Here is a 27,247-nt window from a genome sequence, read left to right on the forward strand (position 1 = left end):
GGTCAGACAGCTTGCCCAATGTCATATGGCAGACAGGAGAGCTAAGATTCTGTCCCAGAGAGTGGCCTCCCGAGTTTGTGTCCCTTAGTCTGTCCCTGCATTCTTTCAGTGTCCCATGATGTCAGCATATCGAAACACTGACAGTAACGGTGATGGCATTAGGTGTTTTTCTTCTTGATCATTATAAAGAACTGGCCTGAGAGGTCAAGTGACGTTCCCCTGGTCAAGTGACTGCCAGGGCTGTGGCTAGAACTCAGGAGTCGGGGCCTCCTGCCCAGGCCTTTGGCCATTCTAGTGTGTTCTTAGTGAACGTGCTTCAGCTTTTTCTTTAGAAACATTACACATCATCTCAGTGACCTTCTCCAGGGGTTCTGTGGTTGGTGCTGGGCAGAAGAGGACCTAGCTCTCGTGTCCTCGGTGTAGATGAAAGGTGATGGTTCCTTGGGCCAGAAGTTGATGGTCAGTGTCTCTGCCCCTCTTCTGGCTTCTCATACTGTCGCAGGGACCAGATGGGGGGGTCATTGGTTCGTGGAACACGTGTGCTCTTAAGGATGCTAACCCATGTCCCTCTGGATGGAGAGCTCCAGTGACCAGCGCAAAGGCTCTGATCTTGGCCCGAATGTCTAATTAATGGCTTGTAGCTGTAAAAGGGGTGCTCCTCCTGTCTTGCTAAGAAAATGCTAAATATCTGCTTTACTTGGGATTCGCCACAATGTCCTGTGGGGCCTGAAACGGTAGCCTGAGGCCTCACAGGATTTCCTTCAACACAAAGTTATGCTCTTGGTTGAAGGAACCTGCCAGGGCATAAAGATGGGTTGGAGGCTGAGAGGTTTAGCAGATGCTGACAGTACCTGTGCCTGGGTGTTGGTGTCAAGATGGTGTCAGATGGAGCTGCCAGGGACGTCTGCCAGGAGTCAGTGCGACAGGATCTCTGGCCTGATGCAGCTCGGCATCCCCTGCCTGGGAGCACATTGCCGCTCGGAGGAATAAATCCAGAGCCTGCGGTCAGGCCGCCCAGGTCCCAAACGCACAAATGCAGACGTGATGGATGCGATCTAGCATTGCATATGAGACAGACTTTAGGGTTTGGGTGGATTGGAAATTCACGGTGCTCTTGTTGCTGAAACTGCTAATTTGATTTAAATTTTGGTTTTTTGGCCATGCCCGCAGCATGCGGAAGTTCCTGGGACAGGGATCAAACCCTTGCCACAGCAGTAATCAGAGCCACAGCACTGACAACAACAGATTCTTAACCTGTGGCATCCTCAGGAGATTCCTTAATTTTTTTTTAATGTAATGACTTCGCTGTTTGTATAAAAATGGTATGTGACCCTTATTTAAAAAAAACAAAAAAACAAAAAAACAAAAAACTATCACCACAGGGAAAGTACAAGCAAGAAAACAACACATTCACCCAAATCTTATCTCCCAGCAACAGCCCATTTTAATACTTGGTAGACAGTTTCCCAGATGAGTCTATGTACATTTTCAGACAGCCCTGTTACATTGGAGAAATATACAAATGGGCAGTTTTATAACAGATGTTCTATGCACGGTATTTTCTTTTTTGTTTTTTTGGGGCTGCACCTGAGGCATGTGGAAATTCCCAAGCTAGGGGTTGAATCAGAGCTACAGCTGCTGGCCTACACCACAGCCACAGCAACTTGGTTTCTGAGCCATGTCTGTGACCTACATCACAGCTCATGGCAGCACGGATCCTTAACCCACTGAGCGAGGTCAGGGATCGAACCTGCATCCTCATAGATCCTAGTCAGGTTCATTAACCAATGAGCCATGAAGGGAACTCACAGTATTTTCAAAATAAAAAAGGATTTAGTTTTACTTTCATTTAACAGAACAATTGAAACTGAAGTAATCTTGAAGAAATCGCTCAACTTCAGATATCTGTTTCTTCACCGAAAGATACAGCTCCTCAGACCCCCCTTTAAAGCACTGGTTCTCCCTGTAGGTGACATTTGGCCGTGTCTAGAGACATTTTGTCACATCAGTGGCATCTGTGAATGTTGCTGACATCTAGTGAATAGAGGTCAGGGATGCTGCTAAATATCCTGCAATGCACAGCACCGCCCTCCCTTCTCTGCCTCTGGCAGAGAAAAAAAAATTATCTGGCCTTGAATGTCAGTGGCGTGGTTGAGAAACTGTGCTCTTAAGGGTAAGAAGTAAGGATTATTAAAACCATTAGGAAGAAGTTCCCTGGTGGCTTAGCGGTTAAGGATTCAGCCTTATCACTGCCGTGCCTTGGGTTTGATCCCAAGCCGGGAACTTCTGCATGCTGTGGACGTGGCTAGAACAAAACAACAAAGAGAGTGCATTAGGAAGGTGACGTCATTGTGTTTCAGGTCAATTTCAGTTTTGGATTATTTTGATAGGTTTTCTGCGTTGAAAGATGAGAGGATACACTTCATTATCGTTCCTCCATCTTCTCCTTAATGACAGCATTAAGAGATGTCCTGTGTTGTTTTTACCTTGTCAGGATTCCTCACTTTTACATCCTCTCCTGCGACTGTAACCCACCAGGTGTTTACTCTTATTCAATGTTTGAATGATTCAGTGCCCAACACTGCTTCTCTCACCATGGTGTCCTCTTCTCTGGGTTTATTTTTCATTGACTCTGAATTTGTTGACAACGTGATCTTAATATATATTTATTTTTATTAAAGTATTATTGACTTACACTCTTGTGCCAGTTTCTGCTGCACAGCATAGTGACCGAGTCAGACACACACATGCATTTCTTTTACTCATACCATCTTCCGTCATGTTCTGACTCAGGAGACTGGATATAGTTCCCTGTGCTGTACAGTAGGACCTCGCTGCTTATCCATTCTAAATTTAATAGAAATTAATGTATGTGAATTTAATGTGTTACGTCAGATCCCACTCCGGTTTGCGCCAGTCCGAATTGCACCTGCAGTTTTGAGTTTGTGTCTGAGCATCATACTCGGGAGAAGAGGAGAGAGGTGTGATGGAGTGTCCCCAGGAGCCTGTGAGGATGTGGGCCAGGGTCCCGTGCATTGCATTTGGGAGCTGAAGGAAGGCAGGCTGCGGGTGAATGTGCTGGTTACCCTCAGTTCTTTGAAAAGAGTTGCATGTGGAAGCAGGTTTGGTCTTAACTCTGGGGACCCCCGGAAAGTTGGAACTAGGGCCTGGTGGACATCCGGGACAGCGTGGCTGATTTGGTTGCGCTGCCATGGAGGTCGGTGAGTTCCCTGTGAGCTGCAATGCGCCAGGGAACCACCTGTGACCTGTTGTATGTAGATGGTAGGTTCAAGCCATCAGCAGAGCCACCCAACCTTGAGATTCTACTCGTCGAATGATGCTTCCCAATAGCCTCCTGTCTTGGAGAGGAGCCCGGGTCACTCTGGTTCCCTCCTCCCTGTCCTCTGGGCTAAGGGCGAGAACAGCCAGAGCTGGGATCAGAAGGTTCGGGGTAGAGCCTTGAATAGTCTGTGTATCTCAAATTTGGACCCACCACTTGGTGACTCAGAAAGTGACGCATCCAGGTATGGGATGGAGTCTGGAGAACTTGTTCCACTTGGTTTCTGTAGTATTTACAGGATCACTGGGACTGAGCACCTTCTTAGCTCATTTTTGAGCTGATATGCTTACATATAACCTGGGCAACGTATCATAGATTGCGAAGGAAGAGGGCATATACGGATGCTTTCCTGTGTATTTGGCATTGGGTGTGCTGTCAGTGTCTTAATCAGATGTCTGTTACAGCCTGACTTACTGATGGACGGCTTTGTTTTATTGTAGGGGAGCTATCCGGTTTGGGAAGATTTCATAAACAAAGCCGGAAAGCTACAGTCCCAGCTTCGGTAAGTAAAAGCATGTTATCCCCGGCATCCTTGGACAGAGGGTGGAGTAGGATGCACCCCAGAGGCAAATTCGGACTAGTTGTGGGAGTGGTGCGGATAGAGAACCATGTAGTGGCATTGTCACTTATTAGCCGCCTGTCCTGGCCCCTGATTCCCACATGTAAAATTAAACTCTTCTGCCTCCTTCCACTGGAATTTTGAGAGTCAAATGAGGTATTATATATAAGGTAATAACAAGCAGTATTTAGGTAGCATCTAAATCTTGGGCCTTTGCCTGTTGACACCAAGGGTCACTGCCAAGAACTTCAGCCACAGGACTGGACGTTCCACGGCTCTCCTGTAGGAGAGAAGAACCAGGAGAGATGGAACTTCCTTCCCCTTCCATTCCTTTGGCCTCCTGGCATTTCCAGAGCCATGAGTGGGCATCTAAATGGACCATGGGCTCTAGAATGTGACCCATTTGCCACTTGTCAAGTCCTTGACCATTTCTTTGCTGAAGAAGAATGGTCAGGTCAATGGTCTGATCTGACCTTGCACCAGATCAGATCTGACCTCCTCTGCTCAGAAAGTGAGGCCTTCTCCCCAGCTCTGCCGCTGTCATCATTTATTGCAAATAGGTTGGTCTTCATCCTGTAGGAGGTGTCCTCCTGGAAGCCATTGAAGTACAACTCCCCTCCTCCCACCACACACACACACACACACTCACTCACACTCACACACACTCTCTCACACACACACACACTCACACACACACACACACACACACTCACACACACACTTTTTCTTATCTGGCTCCTTTTAATTGTCTGGCAGCCTTTCAGGGTTGACCACGGAAAAGATGTTTTTCCCCTTTATCCAGTGAGGAAGCTAAAGCTTAATATAATTAACTGATGAGTTGTCTTAAACATACAGAGTAAGACAAAGCAATCTTATCCCCCCCGGTACAAAGTACATCATAGAAACCTATGTACATATGTGTGTGTGTACACGTGTATTTATATATATGTATATGTGTACATAATTATAAAAACCAATATGTGGGCTAAGGGAAGGGACCATTTCTTTATTTTGTCAAACTTCTAGTAGCTGGTCGCGAGCACCCTAAGAGCCTCACGCACATGGTTGAACTTTCTGTCTTAGAAAAAGGGTAAGGGCGAGACTGTAGAAGAGACGAATAGCCTTGGAGAGTTCCCGTTGTGGCTCAGTGGAAATGAATCTGACTAGCATTCATGAGGACGCAGGTTCGATCCTTGATTAAGGATCCAGTGTTGCCTTGAGCTGTGGTGTAGGCTGGCAGCTGTAGCTCTGATTGGACCCCTCACCTGGGAACTTCCATAGGTCACGGGTGTGGCCCTAAAAAGCAAAAAAAAAAAAAAAGTCTTAGAGAAGTGATAAGGCTTAAACACTCTCTCCTGCTGGTGGGCGCATGTTTGCTCTGCCCAGTCAGAGAGGGCTAAGGTGCAACAAAAGCAGTTGGCGAAATAGGGCTCATTGGAAGGCGGTATTTAAAATCTCTTAATTCCTCACACTTGACCTTGATCCTCAGGTTCATGGGAACCCTGGGGATTTCGTTATACTCAGGGCACCTCGACAGCTGGCTCGTTGAATTTGGAAGATGGGCTGTGACTTGACTGAACATACATCCAGTTGTGTCAGTTATTAATTGTAAATTAGAATGAACTGTTTGTAAGTCCCAGGGCGTTTGAAAAAGCTAACTTTTCTACGGTTTGCCGTTGATGCTGGCTCTTGAAGAAACAGGCTTCGAAATGGTGTGTGTGTATTTTGTTTTGTGTAGTGCATGTGTCATTATGTCTTTTTTTAAATTTGAGCAGCGTGTTTTCTTGCTCTACTGGAGAACATCAGGCCTCATTTTGAAGTGTGATTCTGAGAGCCTTTTGCCTACATTTCCCAGCACCTTCCAGAAGCCTGTTGTTTCATAGCCACTGTTGCTTATATCCAAAGGTCTTTTTTTTTTTTTTTTTTTTTTTGTCATTGTGAATTCCTTCCTTTCTAGTCCTTCTTCTCATCTTCTTCCTTCACCAACTTTACATTGTTAGGACTGCTCAGTAAGGACTAGATTCCTCTGTGAAATACTTGGGAATTAGCATCAGGCTCTACGTACCATCTTAGAGTTCTTGGGAGCGAGCCTGGGGCTGGCTGGCTTGCCCTGGGGCTTCTCAGCCCTGGCATGCAGTGGTGCTCACTCGTCAATGAATGACAGACTGGGACGCCAGGAACCACAGAGTGCTGAAGGCCTTGTCCTCTGCTCAAGGGGATGCAAAGGATTTAAAATGACCTCTAGGGAGTTCCTGTCGTGGCGCAGTGGTTAACGAATCTGACTAGGAACCATGAGGTTGCGGGTTCGATCCCTGCCCTTGCTCAGTGGGTTAACGATCCGGCGTTGCCGTGAGCTGTGGTGTAGGTTGCAGACGTGGCTCGGATCCCGCGTTGCTGTGGTTCTGGCGTAGGCCGGTGGCTGCAGCTCCGATTGGACCCCTAGCCTGGGAACCTCCATATGCCGCGGGAGCGGCCCAACAAATGGCAAAAGACAAAAAATAAATAAATAAAAAATAAATTTTAAAAAAATGACCTCTAGGACAGCAAATGAGTATAGTAACTCCTCATTCTCTGCTTTTAGGAATTCCAAAGATGCTGTTAAGATGACATTCTAATGTTGAAAAAAATAGTCTCTCAGTTTCACTAGAATTATGATTTAGGGGGAAAAATCAGATAGCCAGGCTCTTATAGTGGCTTCCTAGGCTGCTAGTTTCAGCTCCGGTATGAACTAGGGATCTTGGAAATCACTTGAGAGTTGGGGTGTGTTGTCCCATCTCTAAATTGAATTGTTTGACCCTAGATCATCTTCCTCCAAGATTCCCTCTCCCAATCCATGTAGATAGATTGTTTTCCTGGTCCAAAATTACTTTCACCTGGAGTTCCCGTCGTGGCTCAGTGGTTAACGAATCTGACTAGGAACGATGAGGTTGCGGGTTTGATCCCTGGCCTTGCTCAATGGGTTAAGGATCCAGCGTTGCCGTGAGCTGTGGTGTAGGCTGGCGGCTACAGCTCTGATTCGACTCCTAGCCTGGGAACCTCCATATACAGTGGAAATGGCAAAAAGAAAAAAAATTACTTTCACCTATACCACTTAGATGTATATTATTTATTTATTTTTCAATTATATGGCCATACCCGCAGAGTATGGAAGTTCCCAGGCCAGGGATTGTAACAGTGATTTTTTTTTGGGGGGGGTGCTTTTTAGGGCCACACTTGTGACCTATGGAAGTTCCCAGGCCAGGGGTCGAATCAAAGCTGTAGCTGCCGGCCTATGCCATAGCCGCAGCAACGCCAGATCGTTAACCCATTGAGCAAGGCCAGGGATTGAACCCACATCCTCATGGATCTCATCAGGTTCATTACCGCTAAGGCACTGACAGGAACTCCAGGGCCAGGGATTGAATCTGAGCCGTAGCTGTGACTTGAACTGCAGCTGTAGCAATGCTGGATCCTTTAACCCATTGTGCCAGGCCGGGACTTGAACCTGTAGTCAGGTTCTAAACCCACTGTGCCACAGTGGGAGCTCCTCATTTATATTTTTTAATGTTTTTTTTTTCTTTTTTTTTTTTTTAGTTAGAAACACCTCTCTTTTAACTCCTTTGTGAAGTTTTACCTGGTCGTAATTTTATGCCGTCAGGTAAAACGGGGTAGGAAAAATGGCTAGTGTTTATTGCCTAGCACCGCAGGTGCCAGACATTTTTGGGGAAGAGTGCTAACACGACCAGAAGAAAGTCTTCTTAAGAAAATAGCCGGTGCACAAAGCCCGTGGCTGTCCCACCTCCAGTCGGATTGTCTTTCCCGGAGGGTTGCTTTCTGTCCTCGGCAGAGGCTGCAGCATGTCATGCATCTGCTCGTGGGAGACATTCCTGATGCTTTTGTTATCTGTTTGCATTTTAGGACAACCGTAGTAGCAGCAGCTGCCTTCTTGGATGCCTTTCAGAAAGTGGCGGACATGGCCACCAACACACGTGGTAAGCAGACGGGGGCTGGCTTCCGCAGTGACGCCAGTTGGCGGCGTGTGCGCTCCTGCCCTTGGCTGGCTGCACAAGAAGGTGGCGTTTAAGTTATCAGCACCTAGCTGACTCGTGTTTAAAAGCATTTCTTTCTACTCCGTGGGATTCCACATAGGAGAAGTCGCAGATCATTCTCTAGAGAGTAAACGAAAGGAGCCATTGTCTATGCCTGAGATGGCTGGACATGTTTTTGGGATCCCCTTGAATGATGTGCTGGTTGCAGCCTCTGGAGCTACAGGGATTTTTTTTTTTTTTTTTTTTTGGTTGTAATTTGTTTTTCCCTCCTCAAGTAGGAAAAACGTGCTCTTTGTTCCTTTGTGGAATGAGAAGCAAAGAGAGTGATTGGTTCATCCATTTTTTTTTTCCTGGGTTCCCCTGAAATGAGGAAACCTATTACAAGTGGCGTCCTGTTGTGATGTATCTGTTTACCCGTCTTCCACACTTGACTGTGCTATGACTTGGGCATGTCTGAACCCTTCCCCGACACAGTACTTGGAACATAGTGTTTCAAGTATGTTGATCAAATCGGTGAACAAAGGGGAATCTTTTGAAAGTTTGTAATGGTTTCAGTGACTCTTGAGTTGTAGCAAAGAAAATTCGTAACATGTGAAAGTAGAGAAGAGAGTTACTACCTCTGTACCCAGCTCTGTCGTTAAAAATAGGACATTCCCCAGAACCTAGAGACCCGCATTCAAAGTGGGGGTGCTTCCCTTTTCATTCCCAGCCAAGGAATCTCTCCCGCCTCTTTCTTGCCCTCTTCCTGGGTAGCTAGTGCACAGACGGCTACGTACCTATTGTTGTCACTGTCATGGTGACATTGGACAATGAGGGCGTTGGGGGCCAGTGGGATTGCTCCCAGTCACACAAGAATTAAGTGTCTCTGAAGCCCATGATGGGTACGTACCTCCACTGGGTTTCAGCAGTGACTCAGTCCCCAGAGGTGCTTAATTAACTATTCAGATGAATTTGCAGTGAGGACGTTTCTCATTCAAAAAACTTGAGAACTGCTGATATTTCAGGCACTGTCATGGGACCACAAGAATCAATATATTCCTCTCTGTCCTGGGGGAGCTTGCAGTTGCGGTGGGGAGGATGCTATGTGCAAATAAAGAATTTGAGTGCAGAAATACTGCGCTCGGTAACAGTGGTGGGACAGAGTGCTGGGGCTGGGGGTACAGAAACATGAGCAATTATCTTAGGGAGTGAAGGATGTTCTCCCAGGAGAGTTAATACTTATCCAAGATGCCAGTGGTGTTTCAGAAGGCTCCCCAGGGAGTTCCTTGGTGGTCTGGTGGGTTAGGGATCTGGCATTGTCACTGCCGTGGCCTGGGTTCAATCCCTGGCCCGGAAATTTCTGTGTGATGAGGGTATGGCCAAAAAAAAAAAAAAAAAAAGATCCCTAGGAGAATGCAGTTGGAGACATGAGAGCACTGATTTCTTCATCTGGTTTGTCAGCTTGGCATGGGTCTTAACCAGTATCTTTTTAAAGCCCTTTAAAAAATTTTTTACATAGCTTGTATATGTCTGTTGTGGAATCTTTAGGACGTGCCAGTATAAAGAGGAGTAAGAGCATTCATGCCAGTGTCCACCACTGTTAGTGTTACTGAGTCTGTCTTATCTTATTTTCTTTGGCCGCAGCAGGGTCTGGAACTGGGCTTGTCAGTCATATTGATGTCTTTCTAGAATAGCCATCAGAGTGCGTCTTCCTTGAACGAGTTGCTCTGTTTTAAACAACTCGTGTATCTGGTGTTGCCTTTTTGACACTCTGTGATTCATAAGTTTATATTTTAATGTTTAATTACCGAATGGGAAACAACCTAAATGTCCATGGACAGATGAATGGATTGAGAAGATACGGTATATATATATATATATACACACACACACACAGCAGAATACTCAAAGCCATAAAAAAGAACAAAATCGTGCCATTTGCTGCAACATGGATGGAACTAGAGAGTCTCATAATGAGTGAAGTAAGTCAGAAGGAGAAAGACAAATGCCATATGACATCACTTATATGTGAAATTTAAAATATGGTACAAATGAGCCTATCTACAGAATAGAAAATAAACTCACGAACGTAGAGAACAGACTTGTAGTTGCCGACAGGGAGGGAGTGGGATGGACTGAGAGTTTGGGGTTAGTGCTAAGAGGCAAACTTTTGCATTTGGAGTGGATAAGCAAGGAGGTCCTGCTGTATAGCACAGAGAACTAGATCCAGTCACTTGTGATGGTACGTGATGGGAGATATTATGAGAAAAAGAATGTGTGTATATATGTGTGTAAACTGGGTGACTTTGCTGTACAGCGGAAATTGACACAACATTATACATCAACTATAATAAAAAATTAAAAAACAAAACAAAATTATTGAATGGGCCCTAAAGGATGGATGGAAAGGTATACCCCTGACTGTCCATTTCCTGCAGTGAGAACTTGAGTTTTTGCCGAAGCTGCTCCCCAGAGTAGTTCTTGGTGGGAAACTGGAAGGCCTGCAAGTGCTCATGGTTGAATGGAGGAAAAACAATTATTTGTGGGGAAAGAAACCAGATCGGCCTCTCCGTGGTGCTGATGGAGGTAGAGGTGTCCGAAGGTGCTGTCTTTAACAAAGGACAAACAATGCCACAATGAATAAGATTCCTGTTTCATGTGTTTTTAAGCCATTTGATTACAGGTCCTTTTTAGCAAAATCAGACTCTGAAACGACTCTGAAAGATCCTTACATCTCAAGATGTCTAGAATCCATATGCACTGGGGGGAAATAACTTTTCTTTTCTTTTTTTTTTTTTTGAAATAACTTTCCGTTGAGTGTGCCAGTGTGAAAACTCTCACATGACCTAAAAAATGTATGGGTTGACACAAAGGTATATTTTATGGAGTTGATACAGAACTTGACTGTAGGTTCATTTTAGCACCAGAAATGCTTTTTATTAATTTTTACTTAACAATTAAAATGTAAAACATGCTCTTTAGTTTAAAAACATCACGTCAAAGTATATAAAAGTAAAATCTACCTTCCTAGTACCCCTTGCAGGGATTGGGTTTAGTGTCATTTATAGACTTTTTTTGCATATTTTAACACATCTGGGAGAAAAACGAATCCCAGAACAATATATAAAATGATATATGGAATAAAATACGTTTGTAAGATCTTTGTCAAAAGGTAGCCCATAAGAAACATTATTTCTGGAGTTCCCGTTGTGGCACAGCAGGAACGAATCCAACCAGGAGCCATGAGGTTGTGGGTTCGATCCCTGGCCTCGCTCAGTGGGTTAAAGATCTGGTGTTGCCAGGAGCTGTGGTGTAGGTTGCAGACGTGGCTCAGATCTGGCGTTGCTGTGGCTTCGGTATAGGCCGGAGGCTACAGCTCCTATTAGACTCCTAGCCTGGGAGCCTCCATATGCCGCAGGTACGGCCCTAAAAAAAAAAAAAAGACAAGAAACATTATTCCTGTGCTTTTACTCCACAACGTATTATAGTTATCTTTCCATGTCAGTACCTAGAGATCTGCCTTCTTTCTTGCAGCCAAATGGAAATTCACTGTCTGGATGTAGCACGACTTAATCATTGTTCTTTTGGGGAATATTTAGATCATCTCCATTTCTTTACTCTTACAAGCTATACTGCAGTTAATGCCCATGTGTATAGCCTTTTGGAGATCTATGGTAATCTCTCTCTCTTTCCCTTTTTTTTTTTTAAAACGCCGCACCCACAGCACATGGAAGTTCCTGGGCCAGGTATTGAATCCAAGCTGCAGTTACAGTCTATACAGCGGCTGTGGCAATGCTGTATCTTTTCTGTTTTTTTTTTTTGTCTTTGTCTTTTTAGGGCTTCACCCACTGCATGTGGAGGTTTCCACACTAGGGGTTAAATCGAAGTTAAAGCTGCCAGCCTATGCCACAGCTATAGCAACGCTAGATCCAAGTTGTGTCTGTGACCTACACCACAGCTCATGGTAATGCCAGATCTTTAACCCACTGAGCGAGTCCAGGGATCAAACCTGCAACCTCATGGTTCCTAGTCAGGTTTGTTTCGGCTGCGCCACAATGGGAACTCCAATGCTGTATCCTTTTTACCCACTGTGTTGGGCCAGGAATTGAACCTGTGCCTCTGCAGCAGCCTGAGTGGCTGCAGCCAGATTCTTCACCCACTGTGCCACAGCAGGAACTCCTATGGTAATCTTTCTCTCTTTTTTTTTTTAATTTTATTTTTTCCATTATAGCTGATTTGGTAATCTCTTTTTAATGGTGTATGCATCTCCAAGGAAATGATGAATCTTTAAAAAAAAATGCTTCAAGCTATTTTGGTCAGCAGCAAATATATTTGGGCTATGGTCATTACAGCCTGGAACTCTAATACAGTTTGATATCTACCCTCTGTGGAAAGTCTAGTCTCTTGCTTAGAGACTAGATGTAATGTTTTTTTGAGTCTTTCTTGCTGGAGGTAAGAATAACTGCTATTCCCTTCTCTTAAGTGCATCTCCTTGGGGCAAGCATCCAGAATCTGAAGCTGGAAGATATTAGCATTCCATATTGTTTCCCAAAGGAAATGACTCTGAAGGTTCTTGTCCTTTGTAGCAAATATTTTGCACTAGCTGTTGATAGAATTTATTTAGGAAAATCTTTTAAAGTTAGTCATTGTAAGAGCAAAATATAGTCATATAACTGTTGAGTAGAATGTGAAAATCTGTTTTCATTTTAAAAATTATTATTTTTTTTAATTGTGTTGTATTTTTGGCTGCACCTGCAGCATGCAGAAGTTCCCAGGCCAGGGATCGAACCCATGCCACTGCAGTGTCTTGAGCCTCAGTAGTGACAACATCAGATCCATGACCCGCTAAGCCACCAGGGAACTCCTCGTTCATTTTTTTTTTTTTTTAAATGAAAGAGTCTAACTCACTATTATAATGTGTCTTTTTAAGTTAATAATTAAACTGTAATGGAGTTTGAGTTAGTCAGCTCCATAATACATGCAGTTTCACATTTTATTGATTTTGCACTCCAGAATAAATATACAACTTGTGTTCGATATGAAAGTTCACCCGTTTCTGTGTTACCACAAAAGATTAGTGTCTAAGCATTTGGAGTATGTAGGAAGCCTGACTTTGTGAGGCCGGGTGCCTATTTTCTGTATGTCCGTAATGGACCAGCACTCGGAGTGGTTTGAAAGCGATGGATGTGCAGTTGTCTGGGTTTACTTAAAAAAAGAAAAAAGAAGAGCAAAGGTAGGGAGAGGCTTCTTGGGCTTCAGCGGCCTGTGTTGGGAAGTAGCGTTGCTGCACCTGTAAGCACACAGCCTGGGCCTGGGGCTGATGAAATCCTCCTGCCTGAGTCAGCACTGGCCCTTCGTGGCCACTGCACCATTTGCTTGTGTCAGCAAGGGCCTTTGAAGAGTGCAGTGCTGTGTGTGACTTTCACTTTTGGCCGCCTCTGTGTGCCCCTGTCATGATGTCATGGCTTGGAGGACGCATCCCTGGGATGTTTAGAGGATGATACACCCAAGGCAAAGTGAGGGGTTTCAAGATTCTCGGAAGGAAAGGGATCCCCAGCCGACTAGATCACTTCTGTCACCTTCATTGACTGCGTCAGAGGCTGGGCTCTGTCCTAAGTGCTTTACATAGATTCTTTTTCTTCTCACAGTAGCCCTATGAGGTGGGTGCTCGTGATTGCTTCTTTTTTTTTTTCTTTTTGCTTTTTCAGGGCTACGCATGCGGCATATGGAAGTTCCCCGGCTAGGGGTCGAATCAGATCCATAGCCATGCCAGATCCCAAGTCAGCTCTGCAACCTACACTGCCGCTCACGGCAATGCCAGATCCTTCACCCACTGAGCGGGGCCAGGGATCGAACCCTCATCCTCATGGATCCTAGTCGGGTTTGTTACTGCTGAGCCACAATGGGCGCTCCTGATGCTCGTGGTTTCCATTCTAGATGGTGAGGTCTGGACTGAGCACTAACCTACACCGACCAAGGTCACACGGCTGTGACGGTGGGGAAACTGGAGGCTGGCCTAGAGTTTAACCATGATATTATGATTCCTCACATAAGGACCTCATGGATTTAGTAGAAACTTAAATTTGCTTTTAATTACTTGATCCTGAATTCGTTAAAAAAAAAAAAAAGGACAAAAAAACAATCTATGTAGCATCTTAGAGTAAAGACTAGATTGGAAGCTAGGATGCATGGGTTTGTCTTCTGCTTTGCCAGCTCTGTGACCCGAGTAATTTTGTTTCACTTCTCCAGGCTTTAATTCCCCACTTGTTAAGGGGTTTTCCCAGGACCCAGGGGTCTAGATGGTCACAAGTAATCCTTTGCAGCTCGAATATTCTATGATGTAAAATCTCCTTTGGCCCTACTAAATTGTTCAATACAGATGAAGTCGGGCAGTCTAATTTTTCTTTTCTATATTAGAGCGTTTCCAGTTTTTGCCCTGGGGATAAAGAAGTGGAAGGAAGCAGAGCGCAAGTAGAGGCTAAAGGAAGGAGAAGGTTAGGAGAAAAATACGTTTAGAAGAAACCCTCAGTGTATGTGTGAGAAGGGCAGATAGAGGCTGGAACTTCTAGAACAGCCATCAAGGTCCAGACAGTCAGCGGAGTACTTTAATCATGAGCCTGGATTGCGGAGGTTCTGTGCTCTGGTGAAGAAAATCTCTACGGTTTACGCCGAAGAAGATAGTCTTGGTTCTTAAAAGCAGGTTTTTAGGATAGAGTTTGTGAGATGCTGTGCTCTTCTGATCTGGCTGCATGGATCCTAATCACTCAGGAAGCTTGTCTGAAAGGACAGATTTCAGAGCCCTGCCTCATGCCTTTGGGATCCAAATAATTGGGCAGAGCTTGGGAATCTCAGATTTTTTAAGGCTTCCCGGGGAAGGCAGCCTCTCGCTGTCTTGCCGTCGCCCCCCTGTCTGATGACATCTCCGCCCCTGGCCGGCAGTTCCACCCACAAAAAAATGCTCTCTGCTCCCTGAATCCCTTAAAACCTCTGATCCCTTTCCTCTTGCACAAGTGCATTCCAGACCTGGAGTGCCCTTCCAGCTCACGCCCTCTCCGCCCCCTTTAGATGCTGGAGGATCATCAGCTTGTCTTTCTGGAGTCAGTGTAAAGGTCACAGCACCCGTGGACCTTCTGCTTCCTGCCCCTCACTGTGAAATCGGGTCTCGGGTCTGAAGCCTCAGCACCAACCGCATCCTCCTGCTCGATTGATGGCCTCCCTCCTCCCTCCTCGTCCATCTTCCCCACTAGACTCAAACACGTCCAGGACAGGGCCTGCTGCTGCTCTGCTCCAGGGAACCTAGGTCCCCCAATGCCGAGTAGCGGGCATTTAGTGGGGTGCATCGATGTTTGCACATAGTCCTTGGTGATCTGGGTGAGGACAGCTGTCGTCTTGGGACAGAGGCTGGTGGGAGGGGGTCGGCCAGATTACACTTGGGAGTTCAGAATCTTGTGACCACTCCCCCTACTCGGAGGCCGAGCCTCTGGATAGGGCGTTTTGTTGTAGAGGGCCCAGCCATGACCAGGTCACAGGAAGGCCCACGTGGGTGAAAGGCAGCTACTTGCTCTTGGCTGGGGTTGGGGAAGAGGTGCCAGGACACTGTTTCAAGGAGGCAGTCAGACTGGTTGCATTCGCCCCTCACGTTTTAATTTAACCAGGTTGTTTAATTGACACTTCTGGATTGACTTGGAGTGTTTGAGTCTTGTGCTCTTTTTCATGGAATTAGTCTTATGATTCCTTTTTCTTTTTTTTTCTTTTTTTTTTTTTTTTTGCCTTTCTCTAAGGCCACACCCGCAGCATATGGAGGTTCCCAGGCTCGGGGTCTAATGGGAGCTGTAGCCGCCAGCCTACGCCAGAGCCCAGCAATGCCAGATCCGAGCCGAGTCTGCAACCTACACCACAGCTCACGTCGACGCCGGATCCTTAACCCGCTGAGCGAGGCCAGGGATCGAACCTGCAACCTTATGCTTCCTAGGCGGATTCCTTAACCACTGAGCCATGACGGGAACTCCCATAGAGTCTTATGATTTCTACCTGGGAAACTACTTAACCACAAACCAAGGGGGAAAATTATTTACAAAAGGTCATGAAATACTCTTCTTGGAAGGCCTGGAGCTGCATAGTGTTCTTTGAAAATGACCTTAAAGAACCACGGATACTTTCATTCATTTAATTAAAATAAAAGGCGGGAGTTCCCGTTGTGGCGCAATGGTTAACGAATCTGACTAGGAACCATGAGGTTTCGGGTTCGGTCCCTGCCCTTGCTCAGTGGGTTAACGATCCGGCGTTGCCGTGAGCTGTGGTGTAGGTCGCAGATGCGGCTCGGATTCTGCGTTGCTGTGGCTCTGGCGTAGGCTGGCAGCTACAGCTCTGATTTGACCCCTAGCCTGGGAACCTCCATATGCCGCGGGAGCGGCCCAAGAAAAGGCAAAAAAAAGACAAAAAATAAATAATAAAAATAAAAAGGCATAAAAGTACAATCTATAGATGTGGCTGTAGATCAGTAAACTGGTTTTGTACTCAGGCCAGTTCAGGTTCCTTAGTTATTTTTGGTTATTGTCCTCAGGATTCTTACAGGACAAAAACTTGGAAGTATTTGAGAAACAGCTCTGTTGTAATTTTTCTTATAAGAGCCAAGCATATTGTTTTGATTCAAGGATAGTGTATTTATTTTTCTGATGATCTTATTCTAGCTGAGGCTTTATAGGTAGTAGGGGGCAAGATGAATCTAGCAGAAAGCTTCTGGAGCCTCGAAGTTTTATAGGAAAGTGGCTGTTAATTTTACATAGTGCTTGTGTATGGTTGTCAAAGGAGTACCTTGACTCTGATATCCTGGGGCCTTGGCACGTTATGGATGCCCAGGAAACAGTTGCTAATTCATTAAATGAAAATTGATAAAGTGAAGCACTTGATCGTTTGCAGAGTGGATGGACCCAGCAGCTGGATTCTGTAATATTATTTTTAAACATGAATCTAGGCAGGCTCTATTGGCAGTGACCTAGAAAAACGCTATCGCCTTTCATTTTCGGGGTTTTGAACTTGACCTCTTGATTCTGATTCACATGAATTATTCTGAGGAAGCCCAAAGCACATTTTGCCCTGCTGGTAGTTGAATTTTGCAAATTCTCATTGCTGTATTGTAGGTTGGTGTGGGGAGTAAGTAAGAACAAAGCTATGAAAAATTAGAGTGCTTTGAGCTGATTAACGTGGAAAATTGGCAGGGCCAAGACAAAGCTTCCTTTTCTCCTCTATTTCTTGTTTGCTTGTCCCTGCGTTGCTTTATGCCAGGACTTGACAGGTCCTGGGTGTGCTGTGGTGAGCGACCCCAGTGCCGTCCTGGCTTCATGGAGCTTGTAGGCTGGGCCAGGGCCATCCTGTGTGATGGACGTTTCTGTAATGGAAATGTTGTGTTTTCACTGTCCAGCATGGTAGCCACCCGCGACATGGGATTACGGAGCGCTTGAAACAGGGCTAGTGGAACTGAAGAACTGAATTTCCAATCTTTACATTTTAATGAACTTTAATTAAATATATACCTAGTGGCTGCTGCATGACACAGCATGGATTATCAGGAGTGTAACCATTCCTACAAAGAAAGGTTTGTTCTGCTTTTAACAGTAAATGCAATATTTTATGAGTCATCTGATTTATTCTCTTCTATATCAGAAAGCTTTATTGAGGGTTTTCTCGGTACCTAGGGTGCTGGGAATGCAAAACAGGTGTTGTTTCTCAGGCGTTGGGCGAGTGGGCGCTCCAGGATTTAAGCAGAGGCGTGTGGTTGTGGGGGTGTTAGGTGGAGAGGTACATGTAAACAAAAATAATTCCAGCCATAAATGCTTCCTCCTCCTCTTTATAGCATGTCCGTCTTGTGCATTCTCAGTGGACAAGTTATCGTTCCAAAGGGGATGAGAATTGGTTCCTGGGGAGGAAAGGGGATCTTACTCTTGTATATGGTTGTCATAGGGGTACCCTGGCTAGATCATTGGCTAGAATAAGATCCTCAGAAAAATGAATACACTATCCTTGAATAATAAATAATAAATGAAAGTAATTTAATGATAAAATAATTTATGAATACACTATCCTTGAAAATAAATAGTAAATAAAAATAATGTATTTTTATTTGTTTGGCCGCACCTGTGGCATGTGACAATCCCCAGGCCAGGGATTCGAACCTGCGCCACAACAGTAACCAGAGCCACAGCAGTGACATCAGCTCCTTTACCTGCTGAGCCACCAGGGGACTCCCTTACTCTCTATATCAGGTACAGATATACATACAATACAAATATCTATGGCATTAATATTTTATGAAGGGGGGGTGTGGTCAGGGAAAAAAAAGTGTCTAAAAAGGCTCCTAATGGGAGCAGTAACAGGGACAAGCTTGAGAAGACGGTTTTGCGGTGGAGCCTAGCTCTTGAGACAGGTCAGCTTTTGCTTGCTGTCCCCTTCCAGATGCCTTTAAGGAATTTTCATGAACTTGAGGAGCGTGATTGCTGTCGGTATACCTCCTTTATGTGAGGTGACTGGGCAAAATGAATCTGTATTACCCAGTTGTGTAGACGTGTCAAAAAGTCACCTAGCGTTGAACAATTGGTGGGTTCAGAGGCATCCGAGACGGGCCTGCCTCCTCCCCATCATGGATTCACCATTTGTAAATATTCTTAACTATGACGAATGCGAAGAATGACTTTAATGCTAGGCTGTGTCAAATAGCCCTTTATTGATTGGGCTTTATAGCTATAATCCTTTTAATGAGGATTTTACACACACACACACACTCACATCTCTATAACCAGGGTCTATAACAATCTGGGTGCATATAACATAATATGTGTGTATGCACGTATATGTATTGTTAGCTGGGAAAACTAAAGCATCGGACTTAGCAGATTCTTGCCTAAATGACAGGAGACAGATCCTGCGTCCCAGGATGACTGATTTCTATGCAGAGCTCATCTTTGATTTGCTTACAGCTTTGCCAAGGGCCGTGGTGAGACCAAAACCCAGAATAGATGTAGTGTAGCCTTATTAACTTCCTTCAGCCCCCTCAAACCACTCCAAATTTGAATAAGTGTATGTATGAGTATGTACACCTGTTTTTATGTTGAATACTGATGTAGCCTCAATCTTATATGAAGTGCAAAAAAAAACCTTGTAAATTATTTCTAATAATTAACACATTTCTAATAATACATAACCTAGCTAAAAACTGTATGGCTGTTATGTAAATATTATGTAAATACAGTTTCAAGATATAAAGTCTCCACCTCCTCTGAGATTTCGGAGTTATCATTGACCTACTAAGGGATGATATAAAAAATATAATGCCTTTTTAAATGAGGCTGTAAATGTGTATTCTGCTTTGGGATTCCTTATTTTGATGTTTTTCTGCGCTGATAGACCTTGAGTCATTTGAACTCATTAGCAGAGTACATTTCATCCTACCTATTTGAATGCTTAGGAGAAAACCAGTTTTTAAAAATGGCCCTGTGAATGCAAAGTTTGTCTTACCATTTTCCATTTTTTAAAAAGGTGATTATTGTTTGGTTTGCTTTATAGTGAAACTCAGACCTGGTGTTGAGTCTAGCACAGTAAGGTGGCCTGTGTATTTTAAACTTGAGTTTTTTTGTTTTGTTTTGTTTTGTTTTTGGCAAATCACACTAAGGACTAGAAATAACAAAAGAATTCATGTTTATTGAGTATCTTTAATAAATTTCTAAATCTTCTTTTCTTTTCTTTTTTTCCCGCCTCCTTTTTGGGGTTGAAGGAATTAGGAGGCAGGGGCTTACTTATTCGATTAATTTGATGGGTAAATTTGTTGGTCCCAGGAGTTTTGGAGTCATGAACCGAGCATCCCTGGTGCTGAAATGAACATCCCTCTTTTCCAATCCCATTGACCTTGACGTTAAAGGTGATCCCTGACAGTAACACCATTCCTCACCCGACCAGCAGCTTGCTACTATTGACCTTTGGTTGGTGGCCACAGTTAACCAGACTTGGGCTGTTTTCCTTGTGGCTTTTTGTGTCCTCCATGTGTGGTGGTTGGCTTTTCACTGCCTCTCCCCGAAATGCACTTGAACGGTTACCGTGAGTTACACCCACCCTGCATCCCAGTTTTATGGAGGCGCATCCTGGGTGTCCAGAGCAGGGTCACCAGAATCCTCAAATCCTACAGGAAGAGCTAGGGACATAAGAATCCCACACGCCAGCCTGTGTGTCCCTGGAAGGCTTGTCCCCCCTCCCCTAACCAACAGGAGCATCTGCTCCTGCTCAAGTCAGTAGTGTTTTCCCCTTTTGCCTTATTTTCCCTGGTGGTGATGCTTGAATTATGATGCATGCTGTTCCCTTTAACCCGGGCAGCCTTAATAAATGCCGGTGAATTATGCCGCAGAGGTGGTGGCGGTAGCCGTGGGGTAGAAGGGCCAGGGGAGGAGGGGGAGGCATGTCTTTATGGGTGACCGGGTTGATCTGTGTGCAAGCATGGTTATTGGTGTCGTTAGGCATTTGACAAAATGAAGTGGTTTACTCAGCAGCTCCATCCTTCCAGCTGCTTGCAGGGCTTGTCTGCATGAGGGACAGTGAGCCGTGGGGACTCTTCTCCCCCACCCCCCATCCTGGCTCTTTCCCTTTGCCTTTCACTTTGGCTTAAAATAACTAATACCCTCCACTGCCACACACAGAAGCACACCGCAGTCACGTTTGGTAAAATACAAATTTGCGTTCATGAACAAATGCAGTTATTTGAATTCGTGCAGATGAGTCAATTTTTATTTTATTTTTTACTGTGCTTGCTTGTGGACGATCCTTTGCCATAGAGTTGTGAACTTGGTTTGTTCTGCCCGCCTCGATAAAAATAACTGTTTGGAGGGTATATGTGAACTTGAAGACACTTGAAGTTGTCCAACTAGTATTTTTCTAGGCCGAATCTATTCTGCCTGGTTGCCTAGCTGCCTCCTCTCTGCTCTGATAAAGCCCTGGCCTGAAAACATGCAGGAAAGGTGAAAACTCCGGTGGACTAAAATTTTCACCTTAGCTGTCCGCATGTGCTCTGCTGGAGGAAAACCATGCTATTGGAAAATTGCTCTCAGAAGAAATGCAACGAAGAATATTCCAAAGGTCTTCCATCACCAAGACTCTGGCAGTGAATTCTGGTACATTTTAAGGAAATTTCATTTTTATACACTACTTTTGGAAAGGAATCCATGGCCTTACGTGAAAATTACCTGGAGGTTTGTTGCTTTGTCTTGTTTAACATAATGCATAATGCTCTGATCTTTCTTTTTTTCTTGGTTTTAGGGTCACACCCATGGCATGTGGAGGTTCCCAGGCTAGGGGTCGAATCGAAGCTACAGCTGCTGGCCTCCACCACAGCCACAACAACGTACACCACAGCTCACGGCAACACCAGATCCTTAACCCACAGAGGGACTGAACCCACATCCTCGTGGATACTGGTCAGATTCATTTTCCCTGCGCCACAACAGGAACTCCCGCTCTGATCTTTCAGGATAGAGGGTTTCTTTTATAGACCATCTACTATCTAGTGCAGTTTTACAGAATAAATTGGGTCTCAACGAGGTGAAGTCACTTGCCTCGGGTGGCGAGGCCACTCAGCTCACAGGGGTGACAGTGGGAATCTCATTTTAGGGCAGGGCTCTCTGTCCTGTGCTTTCCCCTGAAAGCCACCTGGCCAGTAGCTTGTTCACATCGCCTTTTGCTTTCATGGTGAGAGACTATTCAAGGAGGAAAGAACATGAGCTGTGGGAAATAAAGCTCTGTTCTGGGCTCAGTTATTGTTAAGATTTTTGTTGGCTTGTTTGTTTATGCAGAAGCCTTGATTGTCTGGTTTTCCAAAGCAGTTTTCCACTTCCGCTGCAGTCCTTTCTTGTTCTATGGAAGATGTTTTCATTTTCTGTTAGCTGTGTGTGTGTGTGTGTGTATGAGTGTGTGTGTATGAAAGAGAGGGAAAGGCTGTTTTGCTTATATTTTAATCATTTGTTCTGTTCGACGTGTAGGAATATCTAGGCTTCTTTCATTTACATTGTCTCAGTTTTGTGAATATATATCTGCATGCATGCGCACACCTACACACGCGCACACACGGAATGTGTTTTTTGATTCCCAAATGCTCAAAATTGCCCTGGGACATCTTATGTCTAGTAAAAAGATAGTGCTGTGGAAATCTGCAGCATCTCCTGCTGTGAGAGCCAGGGCCCAGGGACCCTGGTTACCATGGAAACCAATATGGAGCTGCTGGGTGGTGCCTTTCCTTTAGAGCTGCATTCGAGTGCATTTCACCATCACTACAATGCTGCTGCTTCCCCCCCACCCCCTTTGAAATTAGGAGGCGGGGGGGGGGGTGAGCTGAGTGATTACAACTAAAAAGAAAATCCTCTTTCAATCAAGGCAGAAAGAGATCTTGAAAATGCGCCCTTTAAATGTGATTGTCAGTAGTGGGCAATACAGTTCCCTGAAGACAGCCAGAGGTACCTGACAAAATACAAAGGAATCTGGAGGAGATGGCGAAGATGGAACCTTCTTCCTGTGCCGCTGACCTGCAGGCTTCTGTTCAGGAATGACGTGCGAGGCTGACACGGGCTGTGTTCCCGCTGACTCTGATTGAGCCTGTTTAGTTCCTCCGGAGCGCTTGACGGTAGACAAAAGACCTTCAGCTCCGGGCATGTGCCCCCAGCCCCCGCTTCCTGACCCCTCTCTCTCTCAGAGCCCACCCAGAGAACCAGGTCTGCGAGCCTGGAGAGCTTGCCTGAATTTTAGCCCTCGAATTGCCATTTAAGTGCGTGAGTGCCATCTGTGCTTGTTGACGCGCGATGCTTCATTTGGATAATACGATTTAAAGCCCGGCGCAAGACAGGGCTTGTCCTGGAACTGGAGGAAATAATGAGCCGTGGAACCACACCCCCTGACCTCCCAGGGGTGGTGGTGGTCCCGCTGGTTGGTCCCTGGCCACAGGTGGGAATCGCTGCAGTCCCCAGCACCAGTCAGGCTCCCACTGCCCGGGGACAGACTCCGGTTTCATGGGGTTGAAGGATGATAAAATTGTCTCCAACCTTGTTAGATGGATGCCTTTGTTCTCTAGGTGTTTGTTTTTCCAAATGTGTTTGTGGAAAGCAAATGCCAGGAGTGTGTGTTTTTTGGAAACGGTGAAGTACCTTGGAGCCCTTGGCCTTGAGTATCTGCCGAGGGCCCTCTATCCGCTGAAGCATCTGCTGGCCCTTCAGTTGCTTAGTCTCCTTGAGGAGGGTGGTAGGAACCTCGTTTTGCCAACAAGGGAAACTGGCGGGTGACCTGAACTGCCTTTGTTTAAATGTCACACGACTTTGAAGCAGCAGAGCTTGGGGTGTGTGTATCTGCTCCGAGGGACCCATGAGTGCCACCTCCTTTCCACTGCAGAGATCAGTTGTATACACAGAGTCACCTGGGAATTTAGAATCTCAGTCTTGTCACGGTAGACACCTTGGGCTGGATTCTTATTTGCCGTGAGGGGCTGTGCTGTGTATAGAACACTGTTCAGCAGCATCCCTGGTCTCTGTCCTCCAGTCGTGAGAACCGGACATGTTTCCAGCCGTGGCTGAATATCCCCTGGGGTGGGGGCCGGGGGCAAACTGGCTCCAGTTGAGAATCACTGAGCTGGCCCTTCTAGGTGTTTTTAGTATTTGGCAGTTTATTGGACCTGTGACTCTGCCTTTTCTTGAGGCAGCTGAGGATAGCTTGGTTCATTTAAGCGAAGCTTTCCATTATTCATAACTAAGTCAGGATTTTAAAATTTGATGGTTCCTGCATTGCCTGAGCCGAGAAATGGCCACCGTGCTGGGTTGTGCATAAAAATTTGGGAGGAGTCCATATCTTACCAAAAAGGACGGCTTCCTTTTTGCTGGAAGGTCATTTCCCATGGTGAAAATGCGCAGTTGTTGTTTATTTCCAAAGATTAACTAGAATAAGAATAGTGCTGGAGCTCAGCAGAGAGAGTGTTGGGAGTTTTCATTTGAGCTCAGCTGCCCTCCTCTGAGGGGCTGAGCCTGTGTTGGGAGGCCGGCTGCAGGCCGTGCTGCCCGGTCACACCTGTGTGGCCTTGGAGGGTCAGTCTGAGTAGACACACTTCAGTTTTGTCATCTATGAGCTGACAGTCGGGTCTGCTGTACCTGCTTGTCAGGGTGACCGTGGAGCTCAAATGAGATCGTGACTGAAAACCCCAAATACCTGTGACACAAAATTACCTGTTCCTCTGTCCCTTCTGGGGCCTCTGTGCGGGTCAGATGCGGTGGGTCCCTGGTCACTTCCAGACCTCAGCACTCTCTCCTGATTCCACTTTGATTTGCCTGCCTGTCTCCTCTACCTCTCTGTCCCCAGCTTCTGTCCCTGCTCTTGATCCATTGAGGTTCCTGCTTTTCTTCCCCAAAGACTTCTTTTGACATTTTAGAAATTCCCCTGGCACTGTTTTGTTTATTCCTATTATAGTCTGTTATTTCTAATTATTATAAACATTTACATGGTATACATATTACATATAATCATTACTGCTTATTAGATTTGGGGCATTATCATGGGAACATGAATGAATTTTGATTTTAATAATGTCTTATTTAAAAGTTTTCCCCACTTTATTGAAGTCTGATGGACAAATGAAAGTTACGTAGTTTTGGTTGTACAATGAGATTTTCTTTTTTAAGTTGTAGTGTGACAACTTACTGCAAGTATTATACAATGTGAAATGAGGTCCACAGCCAAGTTTCTTAACAGGATCCATCGGCTGAGACAGTTCCTAGCTTGGGAGATGATTGTGGAGTGTTGTAGTTGTCTCCCCGACGCCTGGGGACACAGAACCTGTCGCCTGCCCTGTGGTGGAACGTTCCTCTCCCTTCTCTGCCCTTATCACTCTGGTTGGTCCCTTACGGTTTCTCTCAGGCCGTCTGTCCTCTGGGAACCCTTTTCTCAGTCCTCAAATGGGTTTGAAGCAGCCTCCCCCTTTGTGTGCGTGTGTTTTAAGGGCCTTGGCATATGGAAGTTCCCAGGCTAGGGGTCTCATCAGCGCTGCATCTGCCGGCCTACACCACAGCCACAGCAACGCGGGACCCGAGTTACATCTGTGACCTACACCACAGCTCATTGCACTGCTGGATCCTTAACCCACTGAGTGAAGCCAGGGATCGAACCTGCATCCTCATGGATCCTAGTCTGGTTTGTTACCCCTGAGCCACAACAGGAACTCCTAGAGCAGCCGCATTTTGCTCCAAGCCTAGAACCTGGGCTCCTCCTATCCCCATCCCCTTACCAACCCGTGAGCTTCCTCAAGGTGAGGACTCGTTCATCTATTAACAAGTGGTGTTCTTTTTTTTTTCCCCCTAAAATTGAGGTGAAATTCACATCACCCCAAATCGACCTCATTTGAAAATGAATGATTCATTGGCATTTGTACATTCATGGGGTTGTGCAACCTCCATCCTTGTCTGCTTGCAAAGCACTTTCATCATGCCAGACTAAACCCTGGACCCAAGGTGATGAAAGAGTTCTGAAGATGGGTAGGGGCGTGGGGCTGGTTGCACAACAGTGCGCATGGAGGTGAATGCCACCGAACTGTACACGTCAAAGTGGTTATAAAGCACAGAGGACTTTTAGGGCCGTGAAAATACTCTGTGATACCAGGTAGTGGACGGGTGTCCCTAAACATTTGTTCAAACCCATAGACTGTACAGCACCGAGAATGAACCTGAATACAAGCCATGGACTTGGGCTGATAATGATGTATCTGTGTAAGAATGCATCCGTTGTAACAAATGAATCCATTTCTTGGTGGATGTTGATAATTAGGGAAACTCTGGGGAGTTCCCGTCGTGTGGCGCAGTGGTTAACGAATCCGACTGGAACCATGAGGTTGTGGGTTTGATCCCTGGCCTTGCACAGTGGGTTAAGGATTTGGCGTTGCTGTGAGTTGTGATGTAGGTCACAGACACGGCTTGGATCCCGAGTTGCTGTGGCCCTGGTGTAGGCTGGCAGCTGTAGCTCCAATGAGACCCCTAGCCTAGGAACCTCCATATGCCGCTGGAGCAGCCCTAGAAAAGGCAAAAAGAAAAAAAAAAAAATTAGGGAAACTCTTCATGTATGGGACAGGGTATATCTGAGAAATCTCTGTACTTTCCTCCTAGTTTTGTCATGGACCTTAAACTGCTCTTAAAAATTTAATTAAAAAATGGTTATAATGGTCAATTTTATATTTGGTATATTTTACCACAAAAAAACCTGAAAACTATGCCCATTAAGTATTTACTCCCCACCCCTCTTCCCCTCCTCTGGCAACCACAGTATTTTGTGCTTTATATTTCCTTAGCCCCTAACCAAATTGTGACTAAATAAACCTTTGTTGAATGAATGAAATGAGCTTTTTCTTTAACCCTGTTTTGTCTTTATGTATCTTTTCAACAGCTCTACAATGGAAGATGTTATCTTTAAGGAAATTTCCTTATTTAAGGGTTGATGACTTTTCTGCTCATATTTCCATAGAAATGCCTCTTAAGCCAAAGCTAGTTTTGTTGTTTATCGCCCCTCTTGGTTATTTTTAGTTGACCTTTTGGCTGATAATGCTGGTGCTCGTTCTGTAGCTGGTGGCGTGTGTCTGGTACACTCAGGAACAAAGAAGTATTGCATCTTTCAAATACACGCGGTGACAGCCCATCTTAGGACATTAAAGTTGTTGATTACTCTTTCTTCTGGAGGAGAAAGAAAATGTAGCCATCCTTTCAGAAATCAACATTTTCACCCCGATTTCGTCCTTGAAACATGGCTGTCTTGTTAATCCTTTTCTTTATGCTGCCAAGTCGCAAAATCTTGTTCTTCTCGTTGCTCTATAATTTATAAAATTATATCGCAGTCGGCTTGGGTAGAATTTACTTAAGCATAGTTGAGCCTCTAGATTTTCTTTCTGGCATAGACAAAAGCATCATTAATTATGGATATGAATTCCTTTTGCAAAATGACAAGATTGAACATTTCCTCCTGCCAGTATCCCAGCTGTCTCATTCTGATGCTCAACAAAGACTTTTTAGAGATTGTTTGTAATGGCCATGGTATCAGATACTTAAAAAAAAAAAATAAACTGCTGAAAAGAATGTCAAGTAGCTTACAGTTCATTTGTCTAGGAAAAGAAAACATAACGAAAGATTTGTGTTTGAATGGGGCTGTTTCTCCTCGTGTGATGCATTTGAGGTCTCAAAGGTTTTGGCCATCGCCACACACCAAAGGATCGTTGCTGTTCCCTGAAGCATCCTGCTGATGACTGAGGCAAAATTCCGTTTGTTCAGATGATCAGTGCTTGCGAAACCCGAGGCT

At 45.2% G+C, this 27,247-nt stretch overlaps 1 protein-coding gene and 1 long non-coding RNA gene across 18 annotated transcripts in view; both read left to right on the forward strand.

The window, feature by feature from the left end:
• The window catches only part of MTSS1 (MTSS I-BAR domain containing 1), a 169,891-nt gene that overhangs the window by 19,090 nt on the left and 123,554 nt on the right, over positions 1 to 27,247 (forward strand). For all 17 annotated transcript variants that reach the window (XM_021088943.2, XM_021088948.2, XM_021088946.2 and 14 more), the window contains exons 2-3: positions 3,781 to 3,842; positions 7,797 to 7,870. In XM_021088943.2, coding sequence (XP_020944602.1) covers positions 3,781 to 3,842; positions 7,797 to 7,870 — 136 coding nt within the window. The remainder of the gene's footprint in view (positions 1 to 3,780; positions 3,843 to 7,796; positions 7,871 to 27,247) is intronic.
• On the forward strand, positions 20,766 to 26,287 carry LOC146403686 (uncharacterized). The gene is made up of 2 exons (XR_014843383.1): positions 20,766 to 24,893; positions 25,943 to 26,287. It is a non-coding gene; the product is annotated as an uncharacterized LOC146403686 (long non-coding RNA).

This window comes from Sus scrofa, chromosome 4 (assembly GCF_054392235.1).
Source record: "Sus scrofa isolate SSC_HxYL_T2T_F1_AM1 chromosome 4, Sscrofa_HxYL_maternal_Yorkshire_Landrace_v2.0, whole genome shotgun sequence".
NCBI lineage: Eukaryota > Metazoa > Chordata > Mammalia > Artiodactyla > Suidae > Sus > Sus scrofa.